At 47.4% G+C, this 23,326-nt stretch overlaps 1 protein-coding gene across 1 annotated transcript; it reads left to right on the top strand.

The window, feature by feature from the left end:
• Positions 1-11,630: 11,630 nt before the first annotated feature.
• On the top strand, positions 11,631-21,406 carry LOC141217716 (ragulator complex protein LAMTOR3-like). Its single transcript, XM_073665850.1, has 5 exons — positions 11,631-11,853; positions 12,114-12,172; positions 13,449-13,582; positions 14,517-14,580; positions 20,944-21,406. The coding sequence occupies exons 1-5, from the start codon at positions 11,777-11,779 to the stop codon at positions 21,147-21,149; spliced, it is 540 nt and encodes a 179-aa protein (XP_073521951.1). The 5' UTR covers positions 11,631-11,776; the 3' UTR covers positions 21,150-21,406.
• Positions 21,407-23,326: the final 1,920 nt, after the last annotated feature.

Here is a 23,326-nt window from a genome sequence, read left to right as displayed (position 1 = left end):
CATTGGAGGCAAAGTGACGTTGACACTACCCGGAAACAGCTGGCGTGCTGGAACCAGGCTGGGCAGGAGGGAGTACCCATGCCAAAGTCACTGCCGAGAACCAGCTGACGGTACTGGAACCCTGATGGGTAGTAGAAGGTACAAGAGCAAATGGAACTACCGAGGACCAGCTGATGGTACTGGAACCCGGATGGGTAGCAGAAGGTACAAGAGCCAATGGAACTGCCGAAGACCAGCTGACGGTACTGGAACTCGGTTACTAAGCAGGAGGTACCTGTGCCAGAAAGCACTACCAAGGACCAGCAGACGTTGGTGGAACTTGGATACCGAGAAGGAGGCACCTAATCCAAAGGCACTGCCGAGAACCAGCTGACGGTACTGGAACCCGGATGGGTAGCAGAAGGTACCCATGTAAAAAAAAGTTCAAGGCCGCGAGCCGGCCGCAGTTACCAAAACCCACAGTCCTACAGGGGGTGCTTGTCCTATAGGCACTATGGAACCAGCCTTCATTGCCAGATCCCGCAGCCCACATAGGAGTCACCTAAACTGCAGGCACCATAGAGTCGGCTAACCCGACCGCAACACGACAGGACAACGCATTGGAGGCAAAGTGACGTTGACACTACCCGGAAACAGCTGGCGTGCTGGAACCAGGCTGGGCAGGAGGGAGCACCCGTGCCAAAGACACTGCCGAGAACCAGCTGACGGTACTGGAACCCGGATGGGTAGTAGAAGGTACAAGAGCAAATTGAACTACCGAGGACCAGCTGACGGTACTGGAACCCGGATGGGTAGCAGAAGGTACAAGAGCCAATGGAACTGACGAAGACCAGCTGACGGTACTGGAACTCGGTTACTAAGCAGGAGGTACCTGTGCCAGAAAGCACTACCAAGAACCAGCAGACGTTGGTGGAACTTGGATACCGAGAAGGAGGCACCTAATCCAAAGGCCGAGAACCAGCTGACGGTACTGGAACCCGGATGGGTAGTAGAAGGTACAAGAGCAAATGGAACTACCGAGAACCAGCTGGCGGTGCTGGAACCCAGGAAAAATACTAAAAACAGAGTGGAGCCAGAGGTGTAATTGGAGCATCTTTTAAATCAGTAGTACAGTGGATGTGGACAAAGCAGGAGAATTTGCCGGACACACAGCAGGGGAACAGCTGACGTTACTGAACCCCAAAAACACTGGAGCAAGTGTTGACTGTGCAGACGGCACTTCTGAGCAGCAACTAGCGGTATTGGAGCCCAGGGTAAATACTAAAAACAGAGAAGCCAGAGGTGTATTTGGAGGAGGTTTTAAATCAGTAGTACAGTGGATGTGGACAAAGCAGGAGAAATTGCCGTCCGCACAGCAGGGGAACAGCTGACGTTACCGAACCCCAATAACAAGGCAGCAAGCGTTGACTGTGCAGACGGCACTTCCGAGCGCCAACTGGCGGTGTTGGAGCTCAGGGATAATACTGAAAACAGAGGAGCCAGAGGTGTATTTGGAGGAGGTTTTAAATCAGTAGTACAGTGGATGTGGACAGAGCAGGAGAAATTGCCGTCCGCACAGCAGGGGAACAGCTGATGTTACTGAACCCCAATAACACGGCAGCAAGTGTTGACTGTGCAAACGGCACTTTCAAGCGCCAACTGGCGGTGTTGGAGCTCAGGGATAATACTGAAAACAGAGGAGCCAGAGGTGTAATTGGAGCAACTTTAAAATCTGTAGTAGTGAGAATGTGGACAGAGCAGGAGAAATTGCTGTCCGCACAGCAGGGGAACAGCTGACGTTACTGAACCCCAATGACACGGCAGCAAGTGTTGACTGTGCAGACGGCACTTCCGAGAGCCAACTGGCGGTGTTGGAGCTCAGGGATAATACTGAAAACAGAGGAGCCAGAGGTGTAATTGGAGGAGGTTTTAAATCAGTAGTACAGTGGATGTGGACAGAGCAGGAGAAATTGCCGTCCGCATAGCAGGGGAACAGCTGACGTTACTGAACCCCAATAACATGGCAGCAAGTGTTGACTGTGCAGACGGTACTTCCGAGCGCCAACTGGCGATGTTGGAGCTCAGGGATAATACAGAAAACAGAGGAGCCAGAGGTGTATTTGGAGGAGGTTTTAAATCAGTAGTACAGTGGATGTGGACAGAGCAGGAGAAATTGCCGTCCGCACAGCAGGGGAACAGCTGACGTTACTGAACCCCAATAACATGGCAGCAAGTGTTGACTGTGCAGACGGCACTTCCGAGCGCCAACTGGCGATGTTGGAGCTCAGGGATAATACTGAAAACAGAGGAGCCAGAGGTGTATTTGGAGGAGGTTTTAAATCAGTAGTACAGTGGATGTGGACAGAGCAGGAGAAATTGCCGTCCGCACAGCAGGGGAACAGCTGACGTTACTGAACCCCAATAACATGGCAGCAAGTGTTGACTGTGCAGATGGCACTTCCGAGCGCCAACTGGCGGTGTTGGAGCTCAGGGATAATACTGAAAACAGAGAAGCCAGAGGTGTAATCGGAGCAACTTTAAAATCTGTATTAGTGAGAATGTGGACAGAGCAGGAGAAATTGCCGTCCGCACAGCAGGGGAACAGCTGACGTTACTGAACCCCAATAACATGGCAGCAAGTGTTGACTGTGCAGACGGCACTTCCGAGCGCCAACTGGCGGTGTTGGAGCTCAGGGATAATACTGAAAACAGAGGAGCCAGAGGTGTATTTGGAGGAGGTTTTAAATCAGTAGTAGAGTGGATGTAGACAGAGCAGGAGAAAGTGCCGTCCGCACAGCAGGGGAACAGCTGACGTTACTGAACCCCAATAACACGGCAGCAAGTGTTGACTGTGCAGACGGCACTTCCGAGCGCCAACTGGTGGTGTTGGAGCTCAGGGATAATACTGAAAACAGAGGAGCCAGAGGTGTAATTGGAGCAACTTTAAAATCAGTAGTAGTGAGAATGTGGACCGAGCAGGAGAAATTGCCGTCTGCACAGCAGGGGAACAGCTGACGTTACTGAACCCCAATAACACGGCAGCAAGTGTTGACTGTGCAGACGGCACTTCCGAGCACCAACTGGCGGTGTTGGAGCTCAGGGATAATACTGAAAACAGAGGAGCCAGAGGTGTAATTGGAGCAACTTTAAAATCTGTAGTAGTGAGAATGTGGACAGAGCAGGAGAAATTGCCGTCCGCACAGCAGGGGAACAGCTGACGTTACTGAACCCCAATGACACGGCAGCAAGTGTTGACTGTGCAGACGGCACTTCCGAGCGCCAATTGGCGGTGTTGGAGCTCAGGGATAATACTGAAAACAGAGGAGCCAGAGGTGTATTTGGAGGAGGTTTTAAATCAGTAGTACAGTGGATGTGGACAGAGCAGGAGAAATTGCCGTCCGCACAGCAGGGGAACAGCTGACGTTACTGAACCCCAATAACATGGCAGCAAGTGTTGACTGTGCAGACGGCACTTCCGAGCGCCAACTGGCGATGTTGGAGCTCAGGGATAATACTGAAAACAGAGGAGCCAGAGGTGTATTTGGAGGAGGTTTTAAATCAGTAGTACAGTGGATGTGGACAGAGCAGGAGAAATTGCCGTCCGCACAGCAGGGGAACAGCTGACGTTACTGAACCCCAATAACATGGCAGCAAGTGTTGACTGTGCAGACGGCACTTCCGAGCGCCAACTGGCGATGTTGGAGCTCAGGGATAATACTGAAAACAGAGGAGCCAGAGGTGTATTTGGAGGAGGTTTTAAATCAGTAGTACAGTGGATGTGGACAGAGCAGGAGAAATTGCCGTCCGCACAGCAGGGGAACAGCTGACGTTACTGAACCCCAATAACATGGCAGCAAGTGTTGACTGTGCAGACGGCACTTCCGAGCGCCAACTGGCGGTGTTGGAGCTCAGGGATAATACTGAAAACAGAGGAGCCAGAGGTGTAATTGGAGCAACTTTAAAATCTGTATTAGTGAGAATGTGGACAGAGCAGGAGAAATTGCCGTCCGCACAGCAGGGGAACAGCTGACGTTACTGAACCCCAATAACATGGCAGCAAGTGTTGACTGTGCAGACGGCACTTCCGAGCGCCAACTGGCGGTGTTGGAGCTCAGGGATAATACTGAAAACAGAGGAGCCAGAGGTGTATTTGGAGGAGGTTTTAAATCAGTAGTAGAGTGGATGTGGACAGAGCAGGAGAAAGTGCCGTCCGCACAGCAGGGGAACAGCTGACGTTACTGAACCCCAATAACACGGCAGCAAGTGTTGACTGTGCAGACGGCACTTCCGAGCGCCAACTGGTGGTGTTGGAGCTCAGGGATAATACTGAAAACAGAGGAGCCAGAGGTGTAATTGGAGCAACTTTAAAATCAGTAGTAGTGAGAATGTGGACCGAGCAGGAGAAATTGCCGTCTGCACAGCAGGGGAACAGCTGACGTTACTGAACCCCAATAACACGGCAGCAAGTGTTGACTGTGCAGACGGCACTTCCGAGCACCAACTGGCGGTGTTGGAGCTCAGGGATAATACTGAAAACAGAGGAGCCAGAGGTGTAATTGGAGCAACTTTAAAATCTGTAGTAGTGAGAATGTGGACAGAGCAGGAGAAATTGCCGTCCGCACAGCAGGGGACCAGCTGACGTTACTGAACCCCAATGACACGGCAGCAAGTGTTGACTGTGCAGACGGCACTTCCGAGCGCCAACTGGCGGTGTTGGAGCTCAGGGATAATACTGAAAACAGAGGAGCCAGAGGTGTATTTGGAGGAGGTTTTAAATCAGTAGTACAGTGGATGTGGACAGAGCAGGAGAAATTGCCGTCCGCACAGCAGGGGAACAGCTGACGTTACTGAACCCCAATAACATGGCAGCAAGTGTTGACTGTGCAGACGGCACTTCCGAGCGCCAACTGGCGATGTTGGAGCTCAGGGATAATACTGAAAACAGAGGAGCCAGAGGTGTATTTGGAGGAGGTTTTAAATCAGTAGTACAGTGGATGTGGACAGAGCAGGAGAAATTGCCGTCCGCACAGCAGGGGAACAGCTGACGTTACTGAACCCCAATAACATGGCAGCAAGTGTTGACTGTGCAGACGGCACTTCCGAGCGCCAACTGGCGATGTTGGAGCTCAGGGATAATACTGAAAACAGAGGAGCCAGAGGTGTATTTGGAGGAGGTTTTAAATCAGTAGTACAGTGGATGTGGACAGAGCAGGAGAAATTGCCGTCCGCACAGCAGGGGAACAGCTGACGTTACTGAACCCCAATAACATGGCAGCAAGTGTTGACTGTGCAGACGGCACTTCCGAGCGCCAACTGGCGGTGTTGGAGCTCAGGGATAATACTGAAAACAGAGGAGCCAGAGGTGTAATTGGAGCAGCTTTAAAATCTGTAGTAGTGAGAATGTGGACAGAGCAGAAGAAATTGCCGTCCGCACAGCAGGGGAACAGCTGACGTTACTGAACCCCAATAACATGGCAGCAAGTGTTGACTGTGCAGACGGCACTTCCGAGCGCCAACTGGCGGTGTTGGAGCTCAGGGATAATACTGAAAACAGAGGAGCCAGCGGTGTATTTGGAGGAGGTTTTAAATCAGTAGTATAGTGGATGTAGACAGAGCAGGAGAAATTGCCATCCGCACAGCAGGGGAACAGCTGACGTTACTGAACCCTAATGACACGGCAGCAAGTGTTGACTGTGCAGACGGCACTTCCGAGCGCCAACTGGCGGTGTTGGAGCTCAGGGATAATACTGAAAACAGAGGAGCCAGAGGTGTAATTGGAGCAACTTTAAAATCAGTAGTAGTGAGAATGTGGACAGAGCAGGAGAAATTGCCGCCCGCACAGCAGGGGAACAGCTGACGTTACTGAACCCCAATAACACGGCAGCAAGTGTTGACTGTGCAGACGGCACTTCCGAGCGCCAACTGGCGGTGTTGGAGCTCAGGGATAATACTGAAAACAGAGGAGCCAGAGGTGTAATTGGAGCAACTTTAAAATCTGTAGTAGTGAGAATGTGGACAGAGCAGGAGAAATTGCCGTCCGCACAGCCGGGGAACAGCTGACGTTACTGAACCCCAATGACACGGCAGCAAGTGTTGACTGTGCAGACGACACTTCCGAGCGCCAACTGGCGGTGTTGGAGCTCAGGGATTACAGTTCAGGTGGTAGAAACATGAACAGAACAGGAGACCTGGATACTTTTGCCAACAATTATTTATTCTAGAAGAGGACTGGCAAATTCATGAGAGATCCAGGCCTTGTTCATTTTGAGAAAAGTAAGCCGGTCAACGTTATCGGAGGATAGTCGCATGCGACGGTCTGTTAGTACACCACCTGCGGCACTAAAGACGCGTTCCGATAATACACTAGCAGCAGGTCAAGCTAGCACCTCCAATGCATACTGACTTAGCTCTGGCCATGTATCTAGCTTACAGACCCAAAACTTGAAGGGAGAAGAGCCGTCTGGGAGTACACTAAGAGGGCAAGACATGTAGTCTGTCACCATCTGACGGAAACGTTGCCTCCTGCTGACTGGAGCCGTCTTTGATGGTGTAGACATTTGTGGCGGCGGGGACACAAAACTTTGCCACATTTCGGCCATACTGATCTTGCCTTGTGCTGAGGCGCTGCTTCTGCTCCCTCTTTGTGCAGAGCTTCCTCCACTGCCTCGACGCACTGAGCTGCTTTGTAAAGCACTAGCAGCACTGCTCTCGGTTGGAATGGAGAACATGATGGAATGCACCAGTGCGTCTTGGTACTCCCGCATTTTACGCTCCCGGTTCAACGGTGTTATGAGGCTTTGTAAGTTGTCCCGGTAGCGAGGATCTAGGAGGGTGGACACCCAATAATCAGCCGTGTTGAGAATGTGGGCGATGCGGCGATCGTTTCTCAGGCACTGCAGCATGAAATCAACCATGTGCTGCAGACTGCCAACTGGCCAAGAAACGCTGTCCCCTGCTTGAGGCGTGATCTCTGCCTGCTCTGCATCACCCCACCCTCGCTCTAGATACTGACTACTAGAGCATTGTGTACCTCCCTCCTCTGGACAGATGTCTTCCTCATCCATTGACTCCTCCTCATCCTCCTCACAAAGTGTCCCCTGCCTAGGCCTTTGTGAGGAACCACGATGCGCAGACTGTAGAGAAGCAGATGGCATTTGTGACTCCTCATCCTCCACCTCTTCCAAAACCTCGTCCCTTAGTGCTTGCAGTGTTTTTTCAAGCAGGCAGATAAGGGGGATAGTCATACTGACTAGTGCATCATCTGCACTCGCCATCCGCGTGGAATAATCGAAGGCACGCAAAACGTGGCAAATGTCCTTCATAGAGGCCCACTCAGTGGTGGTGAAGTGTGAACGGCGTGCACTGCGACTTCTTTGCGCCTGCTGCAGCTGGTACTCCATTACTGCTGCCTGCTGCTCACACAACCTCTCCAACATATGTAACGTTGAATTCCACCGGGTGGGTAGGTCACATATGATGCGATGTTCCGGAAGACGTAATTGGCGCTGCAGAGCTGCAATGCGTGATCTTGCATTGCTGGAACGCCGCAAGTGAGCGCACTCTATGCGGACCTTGTGAAGCAGTGCATCAAGATCCGGATAGTCCCTCAAAAAACTCTGCACGACCAAGTTGAGCACATGTGCCAGACATGGGATGTGAGTGAGGTTGCCTAGGCCCAGAGCTGCCACCAGATTTCAGCCATTGTCACACACTACCATGCCTCGCTGGAGATTCGCTGGCACAAACCACACGTCGCTCTGCTGCTTGATGGCATTCCAGAGCTCCTGCGCTGTGTGGCTTCGATTCCCCAAAGAAATTAATTTTAATACGGCCTGTTGACGTTTGGCCACGACTGTGCTCATATTGGTCACCATAACAGGTAACCGTTCACGGGTCGATGTGGAGGTAGACCGTGACGCCTCCTGCAGCGCTGATTTAGAGGAACTGAAATATGAGGAGGAGTCAATGTGTACAGACTGGATTCCTGCAATCCTTGGAGTTGGCAGAACACGTACAGCGCCACTCTCAAGATCTGTACCCGGCTCCACAACATTTACCCAATGGGCAGTGAGGGAAAGGTATCGTCCCTGTCCATGCTTACTGGTCCACGCATCGGTGGTTAGGTGGACCTTGCTACTGACGGCGTTTTGTAGCGCATGTTTAATTTTTCCCTCCACATGATGTTGCAGGGCAGGGGCGGCTTGCCTGCTGAAATAAAATCGGCTGGGCACGTTGTATTGTGGGACTGCCAATGCCATAAAGTTACGGAATGTGTCAGTCTCCACCAGCCTGAATGATAGCATTTCAAGGGCCAGTAGTTTAGCAATGCCAGCATTCAGAGCCTGTGCTCGGGGGTGGTTTGCCGAGTATGGGCGCCTTTTCTCCCATGCCTGTGCTAACGATGGCTGTAGACTGGCCTGGGAGTGTGAGGATGACTGGGAAAGTGGTGCTGTGGGTGGAATTACACTGTGTCTCTGTACAACAGTGCCAGAGATTCTTCCATGGTGATCCTGTGAGGAAGCCGAACCAGCTGTGTGTGAGCTGGAGGAAGAGGCTACAACACGAGCTGAAGAGGTGGTAGGTGGCGCTGTAGGTTGGCCTAGGTCTTCAGTGTGTTTTTGTAACTCCACCACGTGGTTGGTCCGCACATGTTTCCACATATTTGTGGTATTGAGGTTGCTGACACTTTTCCCTCTTTTCACCTTTTGATTACACAGCTTGCATTTGACAAAGCAAATGTCATCTGCAACTGTGTCAAAAAAGGACCAGGCACTGCAAGTCTTGGGAGCGCCCGCTTTGGATTTTGGAAGAGCCATGCTCCTAATGGGTGCCGAAGTGGAGGCTACAGGCAACCAAGTCTGCCCCCTCCCTCTCCCTCCTTTTTGGGCTGTTCGGGGAATCTCTTCCTCAGAGCTGCTCCCACCACCTTCCTGTCCCTCACACCATGATGGGTCAAGGACCTCATCATCTACACCACCCTCTTCAAACAACTACTTCTCCTGGGTAGTCTCGACAGCACAGTACGCACCAGAAAGTGGCACCTGAGTCTCATCATCAGATGCGTACTGAGGTGTGCTGCTGACCATAGGCACTGGCCCACCCGCCTCTTCAGATTTAGAGAGACAAAACGGTTGCGCATCACTGCATACTACCTCTTCTTCAAATTCTCGAATTCTGCTTGGCTGGCCCCCTCTTTCCAAGCCAAGAGATTCAGAGAACAGAAGTAGAGATGGCTCCTGTCCAGGGCTCTCTGACTGCCTGGGCAATTTGGCAGGTGGTGAAGAGACAGATGGGTGCTCTTCAGTGCTCAGGACCTGAGAGGATCTGGAACTAATTGAAGTCGATGCGTTAGCTGCCATCCATCCGACAACGGCTTCAATTTGGTCCTCCCGCAGCAGTGGGGTACGGCTAGCTCCTACAAAGCTGCGCATAAAGGACTGTTCCCTGGTAAAACTGGGGGATGCTGAGTCACTGGTGCCCGCAGCAGGCACAGAATCCCCACGTCCTCTCCCTGCAGGCACAGAATCCTCACGTCCTCTCCCTGCAGAAACTCCACGCCCACGCCCACATGCCTTACTCCCTGCCTTCTTCATCTTGGTAGACTGATAAAGATAGGCAGAAAAGTACTAAGGGCTTAGTGTGCTTATTCCTGAACAGCTGCTAACAGGTATAAGAAACACTAATTTTATAAAGTGTGGACTAGACTTTAATATGAGCTAATGTGGCCTACACAACTGTAAAGTGGAGTGTTTGGTGAACTTTATTTAGTTTTTTTTTGTCACAAAAAGACACTGGATGTGCCTAAAGATGTAATAACGATAGTATCACAAACTTTTTGTAGCTATTACAATGTAGGAAGGTAACCTACAATGCTATAGATAAGGCTGCAAAAAATAGGCTAATACTAATCTGGCTGGGGCTGCAGGGCCCAATGCTGCAGAAAGGCTCCTCTAACTACTCCTATATAGTGTGTTTGGAACCAGTTTAGCTGAATACGGATGGAACCACCACACTAATAGGAGAAATCAGGAAAAATGATCAATTAGCAAAAAAGGACAATGTATGAGGCAGTGACGCACGCTAAACGCACTACAACCAACGTGGCTGAAGCACACACTACAGGGTGAGCTGCACTCACACACCAGACCTTGCAGACAGCCGTGAACAGTGCAGATGCAGAGCACTGAGCACTAGTGCTGCAAGACAAAAAGAAATTCTCTATCTACTCCTGTATAGTGTGTTTGGAACCAATTTAGCTGAATACGGATGGAACCACCACACTAATAGGAGAAATCAGGAAAAATTATCAATTAGCAAAAAAGGACAATGTATGAGGCAGTGACGCACGCTGAGCGCACTACAACCAGACGTGGCTGAAGCACACACTACAGCGTGAGCTGCACTCACACACAGAGACCTTGCAGACAGTGGTGAACAGCACAGAGAACTGTGCACTAGCGCTGCAAGGCACAGCGATTTATAAAGTAGCTTGGGTAAAGCAGAATAGAGCTAATAGGTAGCTAAAACTGTCCCTCAGAACAACAGCGTCCTATCCCTAACTGAATTCACAGCAGAGTGAGCTCAAAATGGCGGCAGCGGCTTTTATAGTGCATCATGACATCATTTCAGCAGCCAATCACAGCCATGCCATTAGTTAACATGCCTACACGCCTAACAGGATGTGCCCACACTTCTTAGGATCCTCATTGACTGAATAAAATGAAACTGGCTCATTGCATTATGGGAACTTCCGATTCCGGTATATGATATTCTAAAAGTATTGGAATTAAGTATCGGAATTCCGATACCGCGAATATCGGCCGATACCCGATATTTCAGCATCGGATGCTCAACACTACTGATGACACATTAATGACGTTGCACCAGCCAGACTAATCAAAAGCCACGTTAGGGACCCCTCCAAAGTAAGAGATTTGCGAGCCTCCTATCCAGAGGCCAGAGACTACTGACTTGGCTGATGGATCGGGATCCCACAAATGAGTACACCCCTCTGTAAAAACAAATCTTTTTTTTCTGTTTTATTGTTTTCATATTCTTAGGATCATAACGTGTTTTATTGGTACTATTTTGGGATATGTAAGTCTTTTTGGTCATCCTTATTTTTGTGATAAAATGACAAATGTGTGTGTTTTTTTTTGTTGGAATTTGTTTTTTATTTGATAAAAAAAAATTATTGGGAAAACAAAACCTGTTTTTCAACGTTTTTGTAAATGATTAGTTTCACAACGGGAACACGCAATGCGTTAGTTGCATAAATAATCCATTAGTGCAGTTCAATGTCCAGCCTGTGTGTGTTATATTGGCAGGCCGCCTATTAGATGGGGTCTCCAGTCGGATCTAATATCTCCAGTGACCATGGCATGTAAGGAGTTAACGGAGCAGCGGCAGAGTGCTGACAGTGCACCCTTTCACTGCTGGGTCCCTGCTTGATGTGGGTAGTGAGCACTGTTGGATGGAGCCCTGGGATCATGATTCCAGGATGAAGATGCAAGTCCTAATGTCAATGGGCATGTTCCATTAGGAAGTGCTTTGACGGGAAGTGGTTTATCTACTACATTTTTTTTATCTTAACATCCAATATTATGAAAGCTTAGGTTTGATCTCTCGTATCAAAGGGTTTTTTAATCTCCAGCATTCATGGTATATGCACAGGATATGCCATAATAGCTGGATAGGTGATGGTGTTACCTCCCGGGCCTCTGCCTGTCAGGAGTACAGGAGTTCCACTTTGCATTGGCTAACATTCTGAAGCCCGCCATCCTGTTCTTGGTTAGATATGGGTACCCATACTCATCTGCTTTTTCTTTTCTTTTCCAAGGACTTGAGAAGTTTCCTTTACAAAAAACTTCCAAGGTACTTTCTTTCCATAGTTTTTCGTATGATTAATGATTGCTATTATGTAATTATATTTAATAATTTAAGACCTCAACTCCCAAGGTCTGAATAACAAAACTCCTGCCCTCCTCTCTCCGATGATACAGCCTGGTCTCTGGGGCCTTTATTTCTGATACCAATGCCCATGCGTTGGCTCGTTAACAATGGTCATTCTGATGTGAGGTGTGTAGTAAATTATGTCTATTACTAACATAACCTTTTGATTGTTGTTTTATTAGTGTTGAAGGACTTCATGCCATTGTAGTGTCAGACAGAGATGGGGTACCTGTAATTAAAGGTAAGGAACTAGAATGGACATGCATGTCTCGGCATGCAGTTCTGCTGTAATGTGGTTCTCTGCCCTTATACCCACTCTTACAGCTAGGTTACACACCTCAACTCTTATCTCAAACTTCCAAATTAATGATGCGGATATGATGAACCACTGGTGAGCCCACAAGCTACTATCTGACCAGCAGATTTGTTCCTGCCAATATTGGAACTCAATCTAATAATTTCAGCCATAATGATAATTGAGATTAAAGAAGTTGTCCACTACGTGTACATTGATGCCCTATCCATAGGATAGGACATCAATGTCTGGTCGGTTGGGGTCCCACACCCGGCACTCCCGCCGATCCGCTGTTATCGGTGCCGCCGGCTGTAAGTGCTTACTTGCGGAGCTTGGCCATCAAGTTGTAGTGGCCACCGCAGGGTACTTCACATTCGCCTCCTATTCAGTTCAATTTAATAAGAGGCGGATGTGTAGTACTCCACGGCGGCCACTACAACTAGGCGGCCAAGATCTGCAAGTAAGCACTTCCGTCCGGCAGCACCGATTACAGCTGATCATCAGGGGTGCTGGTTGTGGGACCCCAGTTGATCAGACATTGATGCTCTATCCTACGCATGGGGCATCAATGTAAAAGTAGTGGATGGGTTTGTTTCCATGTTGAGATTTTTTTTTTTTTTTTAAGCGGTTTTTGTAGCTAAAGCCAGAAATGAATAATAAATGGTAGATGTCTCTTTTTTTAATCCACTCTTGGTTTTGGCTTCAAAAACTGCATCAAAATCTGAAGTTGGAAACCACTTTCATTATTTTTAAAAGGAAAAAGAGGGTGATATGAATCTTAATACAATTAGTTTACTTTATTTTTTAGTCCGCTTAGAGGACTTGAAAACCTGTGATCCTTTGCTTTTTCTATATACTGCAAAACTATGATTGCTCTATTTAACTGCCACTGCCAGTGATTGACAGCAGCGCCTAGGTAGTTAAACATCAGCGACTGGAACAAGCGCTGCTGCTGAAGACTGATGGTGGCTGTATAGCAGCCGGTATATGGCGCAAGCTGAGCCCCCTCCACACATGCAGACCCCAGTACGAACATACAGGTACATGCATTTGCTCCAGAGTTGTAAAGAGCCATGCCACATGACTTGGGCTATAAAGCCAAACCAGGACCCTCTATTTGTGTACAGCCATTTTGGGCTGCTTGTACCTCATCAACCAAAAGTAGGAGACTGGATTATAGAAATGTTCACATTCAAACATTTATTGCTGTTTTCTTTATCAGTTGCAAATGAGAATTCCCCTGAACATGCTCTGAGGCCATATTTCCTATCCACATTTGCACTGGCCACTGACCAGGGAAGCAAGCTGGGACTCTCCGAAAACAAAAGCATCATATGTTACTACACCACGTATCAGGTAGGTAAGGCTGTAGACCCAGGACGGCTTTGTGAGCATCAGGTGTGATTATCACGATCGGTGGTGGTGATGGACATGCTCATCCCAACCAGATTCAAGTGGTATCATCTTCTGGTTTAGAGTTTTTTGGGGGCAGGTATTTTCGGGCAGGTCTGTCTGACCTGCTATACAGTTGGCTTTAGATATGTAGATTGTAAATATTTTCCAAAGTTCTCAAAGAGATTGTCCCAAATCAGAAAATCGTGATCCCTGGGTGCAGTTTGTTATAAAACGATTGTAAAATTGTCTGGTGTAAGCCACCCTCTTCCGGTCCGGTGCTGAGCCTCTCCGGCTGCTCCATGTGTCCAGTATTACCTGCGGGGCCGATGTCACATCAGCAGCTTGGCAGCCAGTCAGTGAGCTCAGGTGTTTTGAGTGGGGTGTTTTGTCTACACCGCCAAGCCACTGAGCTCTCTGATTTGCTGGTGTGCTGTCGACATGACGTCAGCGCTGCAGCCCATATCCGTTACCGAGAGCTATGGTGGAGACTCAGCCCTGCACCTGGGGAGGGGGAGTAAAGCGTGGGGTCCAAGAACAAGCTAAACCCTGATGAAACACTTTGTTTTAATTCCATTTGTTATGAGGATTGTGTGTAAAGTGCCGGTGTTAATAGACATATTAATAGGCCCATCCTCCTTTTAGAATTGCTGTTTCAGTCCTCATTGCACTGATATTAACCGGATCTCACTGTGTTTTCTTTGTGGTCCACAAGTCACTTTCTCCATGCATACCTCACATTACGGTTCATAGGGATCCATTGGAAGTGTTTTCCATGTTCATTGTACAGTAAAGCATCATTTACACAATAGAAAACGCCTTTAAGCAGCATGGAAATATGGAGGTTATAAGTATCACTTCATTTCTATTGTCTGTAAGTCATTGATTTGTGTTTCAGGTTGTCCAGTTTAACAGATTGCCGTTGGTTGTGAGCTTCATAGCTAGCAGCAATGCCAATACAGGTAGGCGTTCTTCTGTATTATTTACATTGTATTTACATGTCTAGCCCGATAAAAGGTGCAGTGTACAGTACAGACCAAAAGTTTGGACACACCTTCTCATTTAAAGATTTTTCTGTATTTTCATGACTTTGAAAATTGTACATTCACACTGAAGGCATCAAAACTATGAATTAACACATGTGGAATTATATACTTACTAGATGGTGGCCCGATTCTAACGCATCGGGTATTCTAGAATATGTATGCGGCCGACCGGGCGCAATTAGCAGAGCGGTGTTTAAATTTGCGCCAAAATCGCTGATTGGTCGCGTTTGGCAACCGCGACCAATCAGCAAAGCGGTGTTTAAATTTGGCGGCAATATCGAAGGTTGGTCGCGGGCGGCGGCCGCGACCAATCAGCGAACCGTGTTAGTGAGAACTGGAGAGCGTGTTTAAATTTGGCACCAAAATCGCTGATTAGTCGCGACCAATCAGCAGAGCGGTTTTTAAATTTGGCGCCAATACTGCTGATTGGTCGCGACCGCCGACCAATCAGCAGAGCGATGCAGAGCGTTGTTTAAATTTGGCGCCAAAATCGCTGATTGGTCGCGGATGGCGGCCGCAACCAATCAGCAGAGCGGTGTTTAAATTTGGCACCAATCTCGCTGATTGGTCGCGGCTGGCGGCCGCAACCAATCAGCAAAGCGGTGTTTAAATTTTGGGCCAAAATCGCTGATTGGTCGCGGGCGGCGGTCGCGACCAATCGGCGAACCGTGTTAGTGAGGACTGGAGAGCGTGTTTACATTTGGCACCAAAATCGCTGATTAGTCGCGACCGCGACCAATCAGCAAAGAGGTGTTTAAATTTGGCGACAATACTGCTGATTGGTCGCGGCCGGCGACCGCGACCAATCAGCAGAGCGATGCAGAGCGGGGTTTAAATTTGGCGCCAAAATCGCTGATTAGTCGTGGCTGACGGCCGCGACCAATCAGCAGAGGGTTGTTTAAATTTGGCGCCAAAATCGCTGATTGGTCGCGGCCGGCGGCCTCAACCAATCAGCAGAGCGGTGTTTAAAATTGTCGCCAATCTCGCTGATTGTTCGCGGCTGGCGGCCGCGACCAATCAGCAGAGCGGGGTTTAAATTTGGCACCAATAATGCTGATGGGTCGCGGCCGGCGACCGCGACCAATCAGCAGAGCGGGGTTTAAATTTGGCCCCAATACTGCTAATGGGTCGCGGCAAGCGACTGCGACCAATCAGCAGAGCGTTGTTTAAATTTGGCACAAAAAACGAAGATTGGTCGCGGCCGGTGGTTGCGACCAATCAGCAGAGTGAGGTTTAAATTTGGCGCCAATACTGCTGACTGGTCACGACCGACAACCGCGACCAATCAGCAGAGCGGTGTTTAAATTTTGCGCCAATACTGCTGATTGATCTCGGCCAGCGACCGAGATCAATCAGCAGAGCGTTGCTTAAATTTGGCGCCAATCTCGTTGATTGGTCGCGGACTCCAGCTGATGTTGGGCGTGACCAATCACCGATTGGGCGCCACATTTAAATAGCGTCCGCGACCAATCAGCACAGCGGTGTTTAAATGTGGAGCCAAGATCGGTGATTGGTCGCGGCCGATATTTAAATTTGGCGCCCAAACCGGTGATTGGTCGCGGGCCGCGCCAGCGACCAATCAGCGATTTTAAACACAAATGTCCGGACCTTTGTAACACCATGCAGATACTGTGGGGACATCAGCGGCTAGGGTGTGAAGGGAAGACAGGGGAGCGGCGCTACGGGTCCGGATACTTCTGCTCCGAGCGCCCGCTCATGTCCCGGGTTCTCGGAGCGGAAGTACCCGCACAGGCAGCGCCGCTGACATCCAATTGGTCGCGGCCGCTATTTAAATCTGCAGCACAAATCGGTGATTGGTCGCTGTCTTGGCCCGCGACCAATCACTGATTTTGGTGCCAAAGTTAAACACTATTGTGCTCATTGGTCGCGGCCGCTGAACGCGACCAATCACCGATTTGGGCGCCAAATTTAAACATCGGCCGCGACCAATCACCGATCTTGGCTCCACATTTAAACACCGCTGTGCTGATTGGTCGCGGCCGATATTTAAATTTGGCGCCCAAATCGGTGATTGGTCGCGGGCAGCGAAAAAGTGAAAAAGTGAAAAAAAAAACACTTTTTCATTTTTATGAATCAATTTGTGAAGCACCTGGGGTTCCAAGTGCTCACTATGCATCTAGATAGGTGCCTTGGGGGGTCTAGTTTCCAAAATGGGGTCACTTGTGGGGGAGCTCCAATGTTTGGGCACACAGGGACTCTCCAAATGCAACATGGTATCCGCAAACAAATTGAATGGAAAATCGGCTCAAATTGTTAGCGGACACCACGTTGCGTTTGGAGAGCCCCTCTGTGCCCAAACTTTGGAGCTCCCCCACAAGTGACCCCATTTTGGAAACTAGACCCCCCAAGGCACCTTTCTAGATGCATAGTGAGCACTTGGAACCCCCAGGTGCTTCACAAATTGATTCGTAAAAATGAAAAAGTGAAAAAAAAAACACTTTTTCATTTTTATGAATCAATTTGTGAAGCACCTGGGGTTCCAAGTGCTCACTATGCATCTAGATAGGTGCCTTGGGGGGTCTAGTTTCCAAAATGGGGTCACTTGTGGGGGAGCTCCAAAGTTTGGGCACACAGGGGCTCTCCAAACGCAACATGGTGTCCGCTAACAATTTGAGCCGACAATTTGTTAGCGGATATCATGTTGCATTTGGAGAGTCCCTGTGTGCCCAAACATTGGAGCTCCCCCACAAGTGACCCCATTTTGGAAACTAGACCCCCCAAGGCACCTATCTAGATGCATAGTGAGCACTTGGAACCCCCAGGTGCTTCACAAATTGATTCGTAAAAATGAAAAAGTGAAAAAAAAAACACTTTTTCATTTTTATGAATCAATTTGTGAAGCACCTGGGGGTTCCAAGTGCTCACTATGCATCTAGATAGGTGCCTTGGGGGGTCTAGTTTCCAAATGGGGTCACTTGTGGGGGAGCTCCAAAGTTTGGGCACACAGGGGCTCTCCAAACGCAACATGGCGTCCGCTAACAATTTGAGCCGATTTTCCATTCAATTTGTTAGCGGACACCATGTCGCGTTTGGAGAGCCCGTGATGTGCCTAAACAGTGGAGCTCCCCCACAAGTGTCCCCATTTTGGAAACTATACCCCTCAAGGATTTTATTAAGGTGTATAGTGAACATTTTGAACCCAGAGGTACGACACAGAATTTGTTTACATTAGGTCATCATATTGAATAAGTTGTCATTATTCTTGAGCGCAAGTGCTCGCTACTTGAGTTTGCATCGGGTACTCAGGTATGCACCATGTACAGCGTGTGCTCGAGTGACATGCTCGAGTCCCTGCTCCGCATGTTTCACGGTTATTAGACACCCAAAAAAAAACATGCGGGGATCGCTCGTGCATGGCAGGCAATCCCCGTAAAGTTTTTTTGGCCGCGAAGCATATGGGGCAGAGACTCGAGCATGTCACTAAAATACCCACGATACTCAACGCATACCAGAGCACCCGATGCAAACTCAAGTAGCAAGCACTTGCGCTCAAGACTAGTCGCCATATCGTCATCTTTTTTTCTTACTTTTGAAAAAAATCCCAACCCCAGCCCTAACCCTAGCACAACCCTAACCATAGCACAACCCTAGCCCCAGCACAACCCTAGCCCCAGCACAACCCTAGCCCCAGCACAGCCCTAGCCCCAAACCCAGCCCTAACCCTAGCCCAATCCTAACCCAAGAGTTTATTTTTGACGCCGTTCCTTGTGCGGTATAAGTGATTAGACGACTTTATTCTTCGGGTCGGTGTGATTACAGCAATGGCAGAATCATATGGGGTTTTTATGACTGACAGCTGTCACACACTAAAAGACGCATTTTTTTGTAAAATCTAGTTTTTGCATCGCCATATTTTGAGAGCTATAATTTTTCCAGATTTTGGCAGACAGTCATGTGACGGCTCGTTTTTTGCGGGATGACTTGACGTTGTTATTGGTGCCATTTTCAGGCACGAGACATTTTTTGATCGCTTTCTATTCCGATTTTTGGGAGGCAGAATAAACAAAAACCAACAATTCAGGAATTGTTTTTTTTTTTTTTTTTATTCTGTTCCGCGTGTGGTAAAACTGATGAGGTATCTTTATTCTTCGGGTCAGTACGTTTACAGCGGTACCACATTTGTATCATTTTTCTATGTTTTGGCGCTTATACACAATAAAAGCTATTTTATAGAAAAAAATATTTTTTAGCATCGCTTTATTCTGAGAGCTATAACTTTTTTATTTTTCGGCTGATGGAGCTGTATGGCAGCTTGTTTTTTGCGGGACAAGATGACGTTTTCAGCGGTATCATTTTTATTTATATGCGTCTTTTTGATCGCGTGTTATTCAACTTTTTGTTTGGCGGTATGGTGATAAAGCATTGTTTTTTGCTTCGTTTTTTTATTTATTTTTTTTACCGTGTTCACTGAAGGGGTTAACTAGTGGGACAGTTTTATAGGTCAGGTTGTTCTGGACGCGGCGATACCAAATATGTGTACTTTTATTGTTTTTTTTTGTTTTTTTTATAATAATATTTATTGATGGGTACATTATATTTTTATTTTTGGTGGATTATTTTTTTTATTTTTTTTTTATATTTTTGCAATTTTTTTTTTTTCCACTTTCAGACAGTTTATACACTTTATTACTTTGTCCCACTCTGGGACTTTCACTTTTTTTTCTCTGATCGCCTGCATGGCACAGGAATGGAGCACCATCCCTATGCCATGCAGGCTATCAGCGGTGCACAGTGTGAAGATTGTTTGGAGATGCACTGCGCATGTCCAAACAATCTTCCTGCTGTCTGGTGACCCGGATGTTGTCATGACGACATCGGGTCGTCATGGCAACACCCGGGAAGCCTTTGCAGACTGCGCTGGAAGCCGGAAGAGGAGGTGAGTATCGGCGATCACCTCCCCTTGCCCCCGCAATGCCGCGATCGGCTGCGATCGACTTCGATCGCAGCATCGCGGGGGTTAATGTGCTGGGAGCGGTGCAGGACCGCTCCCTGCACATAGTACCGGGTGTCAGCTGTGACAATCAGCTGACACCCGGCGGCGATCGCGCCCGCACAGCCTGTGTGCGCGCGCGATCGCCATGACGTACTAATACAGGTCTGGCTCTTAAGTCCCAGGGCACAGACGCGTATTAGTACGTCAGATGTTGTTAAGGGGTTAACGTCAAAAAAGTGCTCTGGTCTCCAATTCTCAACACTAGACCTGGCAGATCCACTTCCAACTTGTGCCCGCTTTCCTGGACTATAATACGGGTGTCCTATTCTTCAGAGGATAGCACGCCCATCATTCAGCTGAGTGGAAGCAATGGATCTAAATTGACTCTCATATCAAACATTTGCTTAAAATCTGTCTGGTGAAAACAAGTAACCGCCTATGCACAAGGTAGCTGATAACTGATTGATTGGTGGAGGTATGACCACTGCAACCTGCACCGATTGGTAAAAGGGGGCACTTTCATGCCCATTAGAAAGATGGTTGACCGCTGCTCTACTCATTCCCTGTGGGCTGTGGAATGCTGCATTCGGCTTTTTCTGGCAGCCCCATAGAGAACGAATGGTCCTGCAATCAGGCATGTGCACTGCTGATGAACTTTAATGAGGATAAAAGTACCCTGTTGGGGATAAAAATTTCTTGATTTGCCCCCACTAATCAATAAGTGATAACTCGTCTTTGGAGAATCCCTTTAGCCAAAATGTATTGGCTTCATGTGTGCTCTGAATGGAAGCCACTACAATAGTAATTACACTGCACAACAAATGCCATCAATAACAAGTCTCAGACGCATCCAGCACTATGTCTACCATATTGTCCACCTGAACTAAGATTACACAGTGGGCTAGTCATCACTGACCAGTTATCAGCCACTAACAAATGTCACAACTGGCTCAACATAGTCAAGTGTTAGTTCTATCTGCATAATATTAGTTTCATTTTGTAATGAGGATTAAAGTTCCTTCTGCTTCCAAACAGTGCGACACGACCTCCACGATCAGTAAGTTACAGAACTTGTCTTCACTCAATATCCCCTTTAAGCAGTTGGACAAAGAGCAGTTCCCAGAACAGGTTCCTCTCATTTCTACCGTTTGATGCAGTTTTATGCCGGATGATGGAAAGTTTCAGGTTCCCACTTTCTGCCCTGAAATCGGAGTACACATATTGTCTACAGCAGCTTGTAGTCTGCCAACAGCTGGAATATACATAGAAATATGGACTTCTGCAGTCAATTTTCACTATTTATTCATATATATATTTTTTTTTAGGTCTAATCCTTAGTTTGGAAAAAGAACTTGGCCCCTTGTTTGAAGAGCTTCGGCAAGTGGTGGAGAATTCTTCATCTGCGTGGTCCTCAAAAGAAGTCATGAACTTTTGGTGTGGGGAAAAAAAAAAAGGTTGCCATTTCCAAAGCAATGAAACACTTTGTACTTGTAGTTCTGCCAGTGCACTGAGTAATATTCCTCTCTGCTAGAGAAATGAAGGAGAACTGCTGGATTTCTAGGGGGCATCAGCCCTAACATTTCACATTCCCCCTAAGTGAAGGAGCTTATCCACTGCAGAGATGGATCCAGTTGTGGTTACACTGGGCAATTAACCAACAAATTCCCTGCAGATAACCATTGTATTAACACAGTAAGAGGCGTAGATTTGTATCGGTCGTATTCTCTGTTGCTTTTCTATCTGGAACCACATTAAATTGTAACTTACTGATATTAAACCTAGGACATTGTGTGCACAGAGTCAATGATGACGTGTGAGTGTCTCAGTGACATCTGCAGATCTTTGTAGCTGGTTTCATAGCGGCTTAAAATGACATTGGTCTGCACTGACGGGTAAAATCCAGAAGCAGAATACTGCTAGAATGGTTTGCTCTCTAGCTCCCCCTGTTGTTAGTCCTCCTCATGGTCACTATGGAGGACGACTGATCAGAGTGAAGCTGCCATCCACCTTCCAAACCACAAATTCTTACCAACACATTAGGACTATAATAGCTAGCTATCTTCAGTGAACTTTCCACCTAGAACGGAGCAGAGCAGTGGCAATGGGGAAAGTCAGATACCTGTAATAATAAACCTCTCGCCACTAGATGTCAGCATAGGACCATTGTGAAAAGTTATTTTCTGCAACTATTAAGCTTGCCTATAGAATATAATGCACTTACCACTGTCTCTTGAGGAACCGAGGCTTGTAGCCTTAAGATTTTTACCTACAAGATTAACAGAAAAAATATTCCAGATGTAATTGTGTGTGGAATTCATTCTGCTTATGATGCAGTTTTTCAGCTCCCATTACTAGGTCTGACACTGGTCTGAGGACGCTCCTGATTGTGGAAAGGAGTAAGCTCCTTCCAATATAAAGTGATGTGCGGCCGCTGCTTTTGGAGGAAAGCTGCTCTTTTGTCAGCGGCATCAAGATTTTCTAACTGTTCATGGGAGGAGAATCACAGATTTGTTAGTGCCACGTTAAACTGGGGTCTTTTGCGGTCAATGTATAATTAAAGTGACCCTACTGTGTAACTTTCTTCTGACATATCGCCATATCATTTGTGGGACTTAGTGAGTTTGAGACTCGTATGGAAGGTTATAATAAGCGATGCTGAAGCATTGGAATAGAACCGACGGCATTTGACACATTAACTGTTTTTACATCTTGCAATACAATTTAGCTTTAAAAAAAAAATAAAACTAATGTCTTGATTGCAGTTTTTGTGCTACTTGAAGTTGTGAAAAAATTTGGCAACTTTTGTCATTCTTAGACCATTACTGGCCGGCTTCACCAGCTTTTCCAAAAGTGGGTGGAACTTGGACTGGTCGTGAGCGTGCAAACCCGACAAATTCACCATGAAAGGAGCCACAAAGTAGTGTCAATTACTACAGCCATCTACACCAGCTCAGGGGTGCTGGATATGTCTTGGGGTGGCGTACGGCTCCTAATTCATTAAGAATAGCAACTTACTCCAGGGCGCTCATTATTAACATTGATGTACAAAAGGCCAGTCTTAATGAATCAGGGCCTTTATCTTTAATAGGTTGAGAATGACCATTGAATTTATAATTCATCTTAATGCACACCATATAGTATTACATTAAACCAGAGTCGTATATGATTATTTCATTTTCTGTACAACTTTGGTTAATATTTTGTATACGAATAAATTGGCAAATCCTAACAGTATACTTCCTAAAGAATGTCCAAAACCTGAGACAGAAACAAAATGCACATATACCCTGCTGTGAGTAAAAGCAATAGTGCATAGAAATAACATGGAGTACTTGGTAAAAAAGCGTAAAAGCTATCCCACCAGCGTTAAGGTGTACCCAAAGCGGGATGGTCCTAACCTCTAGTATTAAAACCTTACCATGTGTCAGTGACGTCAATGTGAATAAGGGACTAAATGGCCTTCTTCCTGAATAGTTGGTAAACATTAAAAACATTAAAATACCTGGGACTGTAAAGGACTCTGTGGCTTCTATGGCGGCTTGTTTCCTTGCTGATTGATAAATTCTTCATTTCATTCTTCAATGATCTTGTTCTGAGGGGAGTTTGTAACTGTTTTTTGTTACTGAGCTTCTCTGGCAGACCATAGCACTCCTTGTATTATATGGACACTTGGACAGTCATTCATCTGAATTGCTGATTTCTAATACA

This window comes from Phyllobates terribilis, unplaced genomic scaffold (genome assembly GCF_046119375.1).
Source record: "Phyllobates terribilis strain yellow unplaced genomic scaffold, ASM4611937v1 Scaffold_247__1_contigs__length_2908721, whole genome shotgun sequence".
Lineage (NCBI taxonomy): Eukaryota > Metazoa > Chordata > Amphibia > Anura > Dendrobatidae > Phyllobates > Phyllobates terribilis.
The sequence above is the reverse complement of the archived record's forward strand: the minus strand, read 5'-3'. Positions and strand labels throughout refer to the sequence as shown.

Bases quoted from the DNA above. Each gene is read 5' to 3' on its own strand.
- LOC141217716 (XM_073665850.1), top strand. From the start codon at position 11,777: ATGGGTACCCATACTCATCTGCTTTTTCTTTTCTTTTCCAAGGACTTG. The intron at 11,854-12,113 runs GTACTTTCTTTC...TTGTTTTATTAG, and splicing joins CTTTACAAAAAACTTCCAAG to TGTTGAAGGACTTCATGCCA. The intron at 13,583-14,516 runs GTAGGTAAGGCT...TTTGTGTTTCAG, and splicing joins GTTACTACACCACGTATCAG to GTTGTCCAGTTTAACAGATT.